Here is a 13554-nt window from a genome sequence, read left to right as displayed (position 1 = left end):
AATAGACTTCATATTTTAGAACAATTTTAGGTTCATGACGAAATTGAGTAGAAAGAAGAGCTCCCATATAATCTTCTGCCCCCAAACAACCACAGCCTCCCCTACTATGAACATCTTGCACAAGACAGTACATTTGTTGAAGTGATGAACCTACTACAGTGATACATTATTATCATTCAAACTCCACAGTTTACATTAGGGCTCAGTCATGGTGTTGTACATTCTATGGTTTTTAACAAATGTATGACATGTATCCTCCATTATAATATCAGACAAAATAGTTTCACTGCCCCCCAAATCCTGTCTCCACTATTCATCTCTCCCCTCCCAATTATAACCACTGATTTCTTTATAGTCCCATAATTTTGCCTTTCCCAGAATGTCATATAGTTAAAGTCATACAGTATGTAACCCTTTCTAATCATCTTTCACTTAGTAAAATGCATTTAAGGTTCCTCCATGTCTTTTCATGACTTGATAGCTCATTTTCTTATAATCCTGAATAACATTCCATCATCTAGATATAACCCAGTATCTCTATCCATTCACCTACAAAAGAACATCTTGGTTGCTTCCAAGTTTTGGCAATTACGAATAAAACTACTATAAACATCCATGTGCAAAGTCTGGCGTGGACATAAGCTCTGAACTCATTTAAGGCAAATGCCAAGAAGGGATTTGCTGGATCCTATGTTAGGTTAAGACTATGTTTAGTTTTGTAAAATACCACCGAACTGTAAAAAAAAAAAAAGGCAAAAGTTCTGAATAGATGTTTCTTCTTGTGTGAAGAAGAATTCTTCTTGTGTGAAAAAGAATTCTTTTGGCAGATTGTGTCTTTCAAGAAATTGGTCCATTTCACCTAGGTTATTAAATTTGTGGACGTAGAATTGTTCACAATATCCCCTTATTGCCTTTTTAATGTCTGTGTCTGTGGTGATGTCCTCTCTCTCATTTCTGATCTTAGAAATTTATGCCAGCTGTCCTTTTTTCTTACTTAGCCTGGCTAAGGGCTTATTGGTTTTATTTATCTTTTCAAAGAATCAGCTTTTGGTGTTGTTCATTTTCTCTACTGATTCCCTGTTTTCAATTCCATTAACTTCTGCTCTAATTTTTATTATTTCTTTCCTTCTGTTTATTTTAAATTTAATTTGCTCTTCTTTTTCTAGTTTCCTAAGGTCAAAACTTAGATGACTGATTTTAGATCTCTTCATTTTTAACATATCCATTCAATGCTATAAATTTCCCTCTAGTACTGCTTTTGCTGCACCTCACAAACTTTGATAAGTTGTGTTTTCATTTTCAAAATATTTTAAAATTTCTCTTCAGATTTCTTCTTTGACCTATGTGTTACCTGTAAGTGTGTTACTTAATCCCTACATATTTGGGGATTTTCTAGTTTAATTCCACTGTGGTCTAAGAGCAGATATTCCATGATTTCCACCATTTTAAATTTGTCAAGTTGTGTTTTACGACCAAGAATGTGGTCTAATTTGGTGAATGTTCCATGAGAGCTTGAGAAGAATATATTTTCTGCTTTTGTTGGATAAAAAAGTCTACAGATGCCCAGCTATGCCCAAATATGTTGATGGTGCTGAGTTCAACTACGTCCTCAGTGATTTTCTGCCAGCTGGAACTGTCCATTTTAGATACAGAGGTGTTAAAAACTATAATAGCAGATTTACCTATTTCTTCTTCTCCCTGTAGTTTTATCAGTTTTTGCCTCATGCATTTTGATGCTCTGTTGTTAGGCATATACATTCTATAAATTGTTATATTTTCTTGGAGAATGACCCCTTTATCATTATGTAACGTCTCTTTTTATTCCTGATAATTTGCCTTGCTCTGAAGTCTGCTCTGTCTGAAATTATTATAGCTATTCCCACTTTCTTTTTTTTTTTTTTTAAGATTTATTTATTCATGAGACACACAGAGAGAGGCAGAGATACAGGCAGAGGGAGAAGCAGGCTCCATGCAGGGAGCCTGATGTGGGACTCGATCCCGGAGCCCAGGCTCACCCTGGGCCGAAGGCAGGTGCTAAAAACCGCTGAGCCACCCAGGGATCCCCTAAGTGAGTTTCTTATAGACAAATAGTTGGTTCTTGTTTTTGTTTTTATCAACTCTGACAACCTCTGTCTCTTGGTGCATTTGGAGCACTCATGTTTATGATTATTGATATAGTTGGATACTTATCACTTTTTACTGCTTTCTATTCACTGCCTGTTCTCTTTCCTATTTTTTCCTCTCATTCTTTTTCTGCCATTTGTGGCTTCGAGGATTTTATATGATGCCACTTTCTTTTCTTTTTTAGCATATTAATTATACTTTTTTTCACTTTTCTTAGTGGTTGCCCTAGAGTTTGCAGTATACATTTACAGCTAATCCAAATCCACCTTCAAATAACACTATACTGCTTCTCAGGGGGTAAGTACTTGATAATAGCAAAATATTCCTAATTCATCTCTCCTATCCCTTCTATCATTGTTCTTACTTTTTTAAAAAAGATTTTTTATTTATTCATGAGAGACAGGGAGAGAGGAAGAGAGGCAGAGACACAGGCAGAGAGAAAAGCAGACTCCATGCAGTAAGTCCGATGTGGGACTCGATTCCAGGACTCCAGGATCATGCCCTGGGCCGAAGGCAGGAGCCCAACCGCTGAGCCACCCAGGCATCCCTGTTCTTACTCACTTCACTTACACGTAAGTATGTATGAGTATATATACATATACACAACCATACACATACATAAGCATACAGAATTGAACACATTGTTACTATTATTTTAAACAGACTGTTCCTTTTTCTTTCTTCTCCTTCTTCTGGTATTCCCATTCCCAAAAGGTATGTTACACCTTTTGCAGTGATCCCACAGTTCTTGGATGTTCCATATTTTTTTAGTCTTTTTTTCTCTTTACTTTCTAGTTTTGGAAGTTTCTACTGACATATCCTCAAATTGCTAGATTCTTTCCTTAGCACTATCCAGTCTATCAATGAGCCAATCAAAAGCATTCTTCATTTGTTATAGTTTTTTTTCTCTAGCATTTTTTATTCTTTTTAGAAATTCCATCTCTATGCTTACATTACCCATCTGTTCTTACATGTTGTCTACTTTGTCTGTCATAGCACACAGCATATTAATCGTGGTTGTTTTAAATTTATGGTCTAATAATTCCAACATCCTTTCACAGCTGAGTCTGTTTCTGATTCTAGCTGTCCCTTCAAATTGTTGTTGTGGGGTTTTCTGGGGGTGGGGGAGGGTATTTGTTTTGCCATTTAGCATACCTTACAATTTTTTGCTGAAAGTTGTATGTGATGTACTAGGTAAAAGGAACTCCAATAAACAGGCCTTTAGTAATGTGGTAAGATAGATGTTGGAAGAAGGAAAAAATTCTATCGTCCTGTGATTATGTCTCAGTCTTTTAGTAAGCCTGTGGCCATTGGCTATGAACTTCACAAGTTCCTATCAGATTTTCCCCAGCTTTAGGTAGAATTAAATGGTTGAGGGGACTGGAGTTGGATATTTCTCCTTCCTCCCACTGGAAGGTCAGAGGGAGATTAGAACTGGGTATTATTTATTTAACCCAAGGTTAAAGCTGACTGGAACTGGCTATTTCCCTTCCCCAAAGCCAGTTAGGCTCTGATGAAACCTCAGTGGTTAGGCTGTGGTAAAATCATTTCTCTTCAAGACAAGTCTTGTTAAGAATAGAATGCTCTGGTATATTTCAAAATGGTATATTTCAAAATGGCTACTTCTCCCCTCTCTCTAATGAAAGCCTGATGTTTCTCCAATACTCATTAAAAGAACTACCTTGGTAGAGCTTCAAAAGGTAAAACTCAGAGAAGTATGGGGACAACCCCCAGAGTTTTTAACTCTCAGAAGTCCCATTAAGCCTCTGGCAATTTGTCAATTACAGTCTGGTTTTCTACCCAGGTACTAGTTCCCAGGTAGGTTTCTGCTCATGGCTTTCTGCTCTAGCAAGCAGTGATTCTCTGTATCTGTATGTCTGTCTCTCCAATTTTGCAGCAGCCACTTGCCCTATGACTTCACTTCTCTGACGGATCTAAGAAGAGTTGTTGATTTTTCCATTAGTTCAGTGCTTTGCTTCTTGTTAAGATAGAGTGGAAACTTCCAACTTCTTTCCATGTCAGACCAGAAACCAGAAGGTATTACACTGATTTTTAAATGTATTTTTTTTCTTACTACTTAAAAGTAGGCTCCACCATGGGAGCTTAAAGTCACAACTCTGAGATAAAGATGTGAGCTGAGATTAGGAGTGGGATGCTTAATAAACTGACCCACCCAGGTGCCCCAATTCTTAAATGTATTTTTAAGTATTTATAAACATAGGTTTTGGGCACCAAGATTATTAGTAACATGCTATGCACAAAACCACAGTAATAGATTACTTCATTTTAAATATATCTACATCTATCATACTGTTGAATATACTATATAATATATTGAAACTATGGTTATATTGTATTTGCAAGTTCTAATTTGAGAATTTTTACTGTAAACCACTATTTTTAGAATATATTTATATATTTAAGCTAAAAACTAACAATATAGTAGAAGGATATATTGTTTCCTTATTTTTATGACAAACTAATCACGGAAAGGATTTTTTTTTTAAGATTTTTTTATTTATTTATTCATGATAGACACACACACAGAGAGAGAAAGAGAGAGGCAGAGACACAGGCAAAGGGAGAAGCAGGCTCCATGCAGGGAGCCCAATGTGGGACTTGATCCCAGGACTCCAGGATCACACCCTGGGCCAAAGGCAGGCTCTAAACCGCTAAGCCACCCAGGCGTCCCAGGATTTCTTAAAGATTACAACAAAATAAAAATGTTTTTATAAAGATTTTATTTATTCGTGAGAGAGAGAAGGAGAGAGACAGACACATAGGCAGAGGGAGAAGCAGGCTCCCTGCAGGGAGCCCAAAGCAGTGCTCAATCCCAGGACTCCGGGATTACAACCTAAGTCGAAGGCAGACGCTCAACTGCTGAGCCACCCAGGCGCCCAAAATAAAATTTTTCCAAAACTATGGAACATGTTAAATCAGCTCACTCTCACTTTAAATATGTAATCAATAAATTACAGTAATAATTAATCCATATCTACTTTATTAGAATTTCTTTTATGGAGTGCCTGGGTGGCTCAGTCTGCCTTTGGCTTGGGTCATGATCCCAGGGTCCTGGAATCGAGCCCTGCCATCAGGCTCCCTGCTCTGTGGAGAGCCTGCTTCTCCCTCTCCCTCTGCTGCTCTCCCTGCTTGTGCTCTCTCTCATTCTCTGTCAAATAAATAAATAAAATATTTTTTAAAAAGATGTTTTTATATGTCTTCGTCCTATACTACCTCAATTCTTAAATAGAATGAACTATGGGAAATGAAGGAAGAGAAATATTAGTTTGGTCATTTTGAAAATGGTATATATAAATGAAATCATACAGTATATAATTATTAGAGAGTGCCTTTTTTTCCACTCAGAATAATGACCTTCATGCATTCATCCCAGCAGATGCATGCTTCAACAATTCATTCCTTTTTATTGATGAATAATATCACATAGTATATTAATGTACTACAGCTTAACTCTTCATTTATTGTAAGATATTTTGGTTGTTTCCATATTGGGGCTATTACAAAGAAAGTTTTCTAATAGGTGTATAGTGATATCTCTGTGATCTTATTTTGTATTTCTCTAATGACTAGTGATGTTGAACATCTTTTAATGTGCTACTTTGCCATAATTTCATTTGGTAAAATGGTTTTTTGTATCTTTTGGTAATTTTCTAGTTGGATTATTTGGGTTTTTAATGTCAAGTTTCATGAATTCTATATAAATTCTAAATGAGTTTTTTGTAATATACGCAATTTGCAAATAATTTCTCCCAGTCTGTGGCTTTTCAGCCTCTTAATGGGTTTCTTGCAGATCAAAACTTTTTAATCTTGATAGTCTAATATGTCAATTTTTCCTTTTATGGATCACACTATCAGCATCACGTCTAAAATCTCTAAACCCAAGGCTCTAGGTCCTGAAGATTTTCCTATGTTTACTTCTAAAAGTTTTATGTTTTGTATTTAAATGTGTGATCCATTTTGAGCTAATTTGTGTATATGTGTGAGATATAGACCAAAGGTTTAGGTTTTTTAAGGTTTTTATTTTGGGGGGGGGGGTGGTTCTTGGCAATGGATATCCAATTGCTCTAACACTATTTGTTAAAAAAGACTATCCTTCCTACATTGAACTGCTTTTGTACCTTTGTCAAAAGTCAGCTGGCCATACTTGTAAGCTATTTCTACATTCTATTCTGTCCCAACAGATTTATGTGTCTCTCTACACACCAATACCACTCATTTTTGACTGTTATAGCTATGCAACTCTTGAAATCAAGGAAAATGATTATACCTAGTTTATTTACTCTTTTTACAAAATTGTTTTAGCTATGTTCCTATGGTTTCCCCATATAAATTTATTAATAATCTTGCCTACATCAACACACACAAAAAAACCTTCCTGAGAATCTGATAGGAATTATGTTAAAACTGTGTATCGGTTATGACTATGAAGGGTACTGTATTTTTAATTTCAGTTTCTAGGGACACCTGGGTGGCTCAGTGGTTGAACGTCTGCCTTCAGCCCAGAGCATGATCCTGGAGTCCCAGGATCGAGTCCCACATTGGGCTCCCCGCATGGAGCCTGCTTCTCCCTCTGCCTGTATCTCTACTTCTTTCTCTATGTCTCTCAGGAATAAATAAATAAAATCTTAAAAAAAAAATTCCAGTCTCTATGTGTTCAAGATTAGTATGCAGAAATATAACATTTTGTATGCTGATTTTGTATCTTGCAACCTTGTTGAATTCACTATTTCTGATTTTTTTGTAGATTCCACGGTTTTATATGCGTAAACCATCATGTCCTCTTCAAATACAGACAACTACATTTCTTCCTTTCCAATCCATATGCCTTTTATTTCCTTTTCTTGTTGAATAGCACTTTCTAGAACTTCTATGTTTAATAGAAGTGCTAAGAATCTGCCTTATTCCCGATCTTAAGGGGTAAAGCATCATTCACCATGAAGTATGCTATTAGTTGTTTTTTGTAGCTATTCCTTATCAAGTTGACGAAGTTCCCCTCTATTCCTAGTTTGTTTTTTGTTTTCTGTGTTTTTTTTTTTAGATACAGATTTCTATTTGCTGTATTTTATGAGGATTTCTGTATCTATATTCATGAGAAACATTGTCCTGTAATTTTCTTTTTTATGCTGTTTTTGTTATTAAGGGCAACACTGACCTCATAAAATGAACTAGAAACGATCTCACCTTCTTCTATTTTCTAGAAAAGAATATAGAGAATTGGTGTTAATTCCTTAAAAATTTGGTAGAATTCTCCAGTAAAATCATTTAGGCCTCAAGATTTCATTTTAGGAGTATTTCAGTGATATCTGGGGGAGGAAAATGGGACTCCTAGTTACTGCTGGGTAGGGGTAGGAGCTCAGGCTTCTGCTTGATACCACCCTGCCTGGGAAGAACAGAGGTGCTTCATTAACTGCTCCTCATGTAGCCTTCACTTTACACCATGTGGGAGGTGGCCTCATTGCCACTCGGTAGTGGTCAAAAATCCTGAATATCTACCAGGCCTCTTCTAACACTACCTCAGTGAGGAAAAGTCGAGGAGCCTCTTTACCACCAGCTGGGGCTACAAGTCCAGGCTCCCAAGTAGTCACAACTAATATGTGTCATTTTTGCCCACTAGGGATACAAGTTCCAGATCCCCCCTCTTGGCCATTCCTGATACCACCATGATAGGAGGAATGAACCCCCTCATTGCAGTCTTGCAAGGATGAAAGTACAGGCAACTCACATGGCCTTGCTAGTGGTAGTGGGGTAGTACCAAAGTTCTTCTGTGGTGTTGGATGGAGTAGAGTGGTTATTGTCTAAAAGTTTTCTTACTAATAAGCTGCCCATTTCATAGTCCTTTGGCTAGAAAGAATAGGCTTTTGTTTCTTTGTTTTTGTCTGTTCCTATTAGAGCTTTGCTTCAAGTTGCTCATTTCTTCAACATCCAGTCTGGAATATGTGAGGGGAAAAAACTATAGGGAGTTTACCAGTACGTAGTCATTGGATCCCATGATCATTAGCCAGTCTTCCATCTACTCTCTATTTTCCAGTCTTCTCTTTTTTTTGTTTTCTGTATAATATTCAGAGTTTCAGTTATACTTAGCAGAAAAAATATGGAAAAAGGATCTCTTTTTACAAGAAATTCCATCTTTCTACAAGCCACAGTGCAACAGTTGTAATTTGATATCATTTAGGTAACAGTTTTGCCACACTGTTTAAATAAAGGACAAATTCCTATTAATCCAGTTTAACCCAAACTTCTTTCAATCAATACCCAAATATTGATGCTTCTGTTCCCAATAAGGACATTTTATCTGTATATCATCATAGAAAATATTTAGAAAACTTAGAGGGATGCCTGGGTGGCTCAGTAGTTGAGCATCTGCCTTCAGCTCAGGGTGTGATCCTGGGGTCCTGGGATTGAGTCCTGCATCAGGCCCCCTGTAGGAAGCCTGCTTCTCCCTCTGCCTGTGTCTCTGCCTCTCTCTGTGTGTCTCTCATGAATAAATAAGTAAAATCTTAAAAAGAAAACTTATAAAAAATAAGTACTTATTTTGTACTTTTTTTTTTTTTTTTTTTTTGAGAGAGATAAAGAGAATGGGGTTGGGGGGCAGGGAGGCAGAAGGAAAGAGAGAATCCTAAGCAGGCGCCATGCCCAGCAGAGCCCAAAGGGCAGCTGGATCTCACAACTCCGAGGTCATGACCGGAGCTGAAATTAAGAGTTGGACGCTTAACCAACTGAGCCATCGAGGCACCCCTATACTTATTTTTTAAGGTTCTCTCAATATCTACTCAATTTGAACAATCTATACAAATTTTCTCAAAAATATATTAGCTAAAATTGTATTTTTCCAATGGCAAACCAAACTAAGAATTCTGCCTGGCAAGCCTGAGGTAAAGTTGAGAAGCTACCTTAACTACAAAATGCCAAGGCATTTGATGTAACAAACAGTGATTAGTTTTACAAAGTATGTGGCATCTCATTATCAAGCACCCTACTGAAGTTGTTTTTTAAGGAGAGTGAATTTGAGCAATCCATTCATACTATCTTCAGTCGCTGACCTTGCGAATACTAGACACATACCTACATGCGGGACAACTCTGGCTACACACAACCCTGGACATAAAAGGATCATATCTTGGTATTATTACTCTGCTGTTCAAGTCAGTGTCCTCTAAATCTTTTTTTTTTTTTAACTCTTTTTTAAATGCACAGGAAGTTGCAAAACTAGTGGAGTCCCATGTACCCTTCACCCAGTTTCTCCCAATGGTGATATCTTATATAGCTATAGCACAATATCAAGACCAGGAAACTGCCATTAGTATATTACTATTTATTTTTTTAAGATTTTTATTTATTTATTCATGAGAGACACAGAAAGAGAGAGAGAGAGAGAGAGAATCATGCCAAAGGCAGGCGCTAAACCGCTCAGCCACCCAGGCGTCTCAGTATATTACTATTTATTAGACTATAGACTCCTTTATCCTTTTTGTGTAGGTAAGTTATACAGCAGTGAACTTTTAAAGAAACTCTTCCTACATTTGGGCATTCCACTACCAAATAACCAATCCCAACTTCTAACTCAATTGCAAATTACCTATATATAAACAATCCTTACACACACAATCATATACACACCCTATATATACATACTTCATGCACACAAACACAAAAGTTTGCATGCACATATGTACAAACTTATGTGAAAACAACAGCAATCCATCCTTCTCATTGAAGTATTGGTTTTCTGCTAATTTCTACTTTCCTTTCTTTGCTAATACTACATGAAGACTATGTGTAAGTGAATCTGAGGGCTAAAAGAAATCTTTAGAAGTTATCTAATGTAAAAATCCATCCAGCGCTTGAATTCTTTCAACAATATCTCCACCAATGACCCCTCAGCCTTGAATAACTGATTTGTCTTTGCCTGCCCTTGGTCAATCCTAATTTTTAAAAGGTATCTTTAATCATCAGCTAAAATTTGAAAATTTGTACTCACTTAGTTCTGGCTGTATCCTATGGGGATGTTAATAAGCAAGTCTTATCCTTCACTACCTTTTTTCCAGGAAAATCATACATCCTGGTTGGCCTAAGGTGATTGTAGTTTACACCTCTTGATCTGGGCATAATATTCCCTTCCATCCTCAGGATTTGAACAAAACATCATTTAATCACGTTATCCTGGGTAGCCCTCAAAAATATGTTTTTATCGGGTACATCATAACTCATTGTTTCAGCTATTCTTTGTATATGATTTTGAGGGCCTTCACTAGCCTTATCATTCTTGCTTCTAAATGTACACAAATTTATTTACATTCCAAGAGCCCCAATGCTTAAATTCCTTGCTGCATATATTTTAATGAAGGATTTTGTAACCACAGTTAAAGAAGAAAAAGTCATTTATTTCCCTTTGAAAACAAGACCAAGATATAGCTATGGAATTATTACCTCTCTGGGTACAGATATCTGAGTGTCTTGAACAATGGTACTAGGGAGCAGTCTCACATTATACCAGTAGGTGTCACTCTATATATGATACATTTAAAATTATTTAAGTTTCAATTTATTCCCTCAACAAATATTTATTAGGCACCCATTATGTGCCAAGCATGATTCTAGGCACTGAGATAAAAGAGAACAAGAAAGACAAGTCTTGTTCTCATGGAGCTTACAGTCTAGATAATGATGAACAAATTTGTTTTTATTTACTTTCTATTTAAAAGTCTGTAAAAATCTTATTCCTAGGGACATTTTATTTTCCTAAGTTAACAGATAATAACACTCAAAATAACCCATAAAGAACAAATACTGCAATGACACAGAATTAGAGAAACTGTGCTCTGTACAGGCTAAATTAACACATCCTGTGTATTCTCTAGCCATTTTAATGTATTCAACACTGTTCCTCCAAACTTCAAGTTTCCAAAACCCGAATGGAAAAGAATTTCTCTTAAAATAATTCAATTTTTAAAAATCTATTCATGTTTTCACATAGAGCAACTGTTATAATAAATTTTAAAAGATTATTTGCCAAGTTTATTAATTCCCAAATGCATATATCCTTATCTCTACTTAGAAAGTTAAATGTCACCTTCTCAACACCAACACACTTGCCAGGTTAACAAAATAAAGACAGTGGCAAATTGTGCCTCAGCACAGAATTTAAGAATTCCTCCACTGCTGAAAATGGTTGTTTGGATAAACCTATGAGACTCACAGATATTACCAGGACTTCATGGTGACTCACTCATGATTAGAGCATATAGCAATGAAAGGTCATACTTTATCAAAATAAATACATCAAAGAGAAGGAACAGACACTGTACATCAACAAAGCATTTTTGCTTGCACAGAAATCCAAGAACCTAGGAACTATTCAGTTTGTATTTTGCTTCTCTGAACTCTCAAATAGAATGTTTTCAAACTGGAAAAGCTACAGAAAACATGGTTAAAGAAATATTTCAAGCTGAAAAGTACTACTGCTTAGAATTCTTTAAGTCAAAATTCAGTTATATGAATTTGAATTTGAGAAAAATGATGCTTAAAGATTTAATAAGACACTGAGAGCTTCATGTAATATCCAACCTAATGCTCCCTTTGGAATACCTCAAACTATTAGTTCCTATCTAAGTTACTTAAGATATACTGCTTCTTGTTCCGTTTTAGCAACAAATCATATGCATACTTTAGAACACCAGAAGTACTCAATGAACAGTAAGTTACAAATTAACATTAAGGTGCTTCATAAAAGTTAATATTTTAAAAAGCCTAATTTTATAACTTAATATTAAATAAAGCATTTTCTTTTACTCTGAAAGGTAAGGTGGTGGTTGATAAATATATTTAAAACACAGTTTACTCTGTATAGTTTTTAAATTATACTAAGCTCTTGGCCAGTACTGTGAATTTTTGGCATATCTGAGATGTCACCAAATGTGGGGAAACTCAATAGCAGGTATCTCTGTTATCTCTTTATTTTTATTCCAGATACAAAATGTGTCTGTATAAAAGTGCCCCAGGATGCGGGGTGTTGGTGTACTAGGGAAAAAAAATGTTTTGGAGTCACAAAATCTAGGTTTGAATTCCAGTACTACCCTAAATTAGCTATGTGACTTCTGGGCAAGTTACTTATTACCCTGTTCTATCACTTTCCCACCATGATGGAAAAAGCAGGATTGTGGAAAGGACTAAGCAGGTTGTTTTACATGAAATGCCTATTAGATGGCCTGACACATAGTAGGTACTCGGTAAATGGTAGTTCTTAGGAAAGTGCCATTTTTCTTTTGATCATTAGACTGACTCTACCAGTTAATGTTGAAAACTACCAACTAAAAGTCTTTGTAACTAACAAAAAGTGTATCTTTACCCTGCTCCAACAGGTTTATAAAACCAAACCCTGACTCAACTTGAATGCCAACAAATACGCACCTTCTCCTTTAGCGCAAATATATTTTGCATGACCTTACATGAATTGCTTAGATAAAAGCTTTTTCTTTTCTGCTTTTGTTATTTTAAAGTGCAGATGCATTTGAGTCATTTTCTCCTTTTGTTTCATATCCTTAAGATCCAAAGCTTCAAAGACATAATGTCAGCATGCAGTCGATTTATGACTGAACTCTTGAAGAGACGCTGAAGAATTACCTTGTCAATCACCCCAAGGACTCTAAAGGCCTTCAGCTCCTCGGCAGGACTCCTTAGGTTCCAAGGGGGCCTTGAACTTCGTGATCCTGGAGGCTAATGGAAGATATCAAAGATTATACATCAATCAGGGAGGTACTTGAAGGAAGGCTGCCTGCTGAAGCAAATGCCAGGCCAAAGGAAACTAAATTTATCATAAATCAGAGAATGGAAAGATGAAAGGAGGAAGTTTCTGTTTGTCTGTAATGTAAAATAAAAATAAAAAAAAAAGAAAATCAAAAAGAAAAAGCAAGAAAAAAGTTGCAAGTAAATAAATCATGATAACATTGAAAACAAAATTTAAATAGAAAAAATAATGAGCTGGTATAGTTTCTAGAACAATAATTCAATTCAGAACTGTACAGCTATAATGAAACTTTGTAACAAATGGAAAACTGAGCCAACCATCAATCACAGCCTTATATTTACCCCCAGATGGCTCTTGAGTAATTTAGAAGAGGGAGTACTAAAAAACAACGTAATAATCGATAAACTTGGGGAGAGAGGCAACACAAGGCATTCTCTCTCATCATGAAACTACAGTCCTTTAAAGTTACTTTATAAATATATACTATGTATTTTAAGAGGACTGGTAGATTCAAGTTTAACTGAAAGAATTGTCAATAACAGTGAAAAATTAAGAAATTCCATCATATAACCAATAATTGTTACAAGTGAGGTTGTTTAAGCCTAGAAAAGAGATGATTTACAGGAGAAAACAATTTTTTAAAAAATATTTGAACATGGGTGATG

The 13554-nt window shown here is 35.9% G+C and overlaps 1 protein-coding gene across 9 annotated transcripts in view; it reads right to left on the bottom strand.

The window, feature by feature from the left end:
- RPS6KC1 (ribosomal protein S6 kinase C1) overlaps nucleotides 1-13554 on the bottom strand; it is a 177545-nt gene that overhangs the window by 65402 nt on the left and 98589 nt on the right. For 6 of the 9 annotated variants that reach the window (XM_025429900.3, XM_025429904.3, XM_025429902.3 and 3 more), the window contains one exon: nucleotides 12766-12858. The exons of the other annotated variants lie outside the window; for them this stretch is intronic. In XM_025429900.3, coding sequence (XP_025285685.1) covers nucleotides 12766-12858 — 93 coding nt within the window. The remainder of the gene's footprint in view (nucleotides 1-12765; nucleotides 12859-13554) is intronic. 9 annotated transcript variants of the gene reach the window in all.

Source organism: Canis lupus, chromosome 7 (assembly GCF_003254725.2).
Source record: "Canis lupus dingo isolate Sandy chromosome 7, ASM325472v2, whole genome shotgun sequence".
NCBI classification, from domain to species: Eukaryota; Metazoa; Chordata; class Mammalia; order Carnivora; family Canidae; genus Canis; species Canis lupus.
This window is presented reverse-complemented; position numbering and strand designations above follow the sequence as displayed.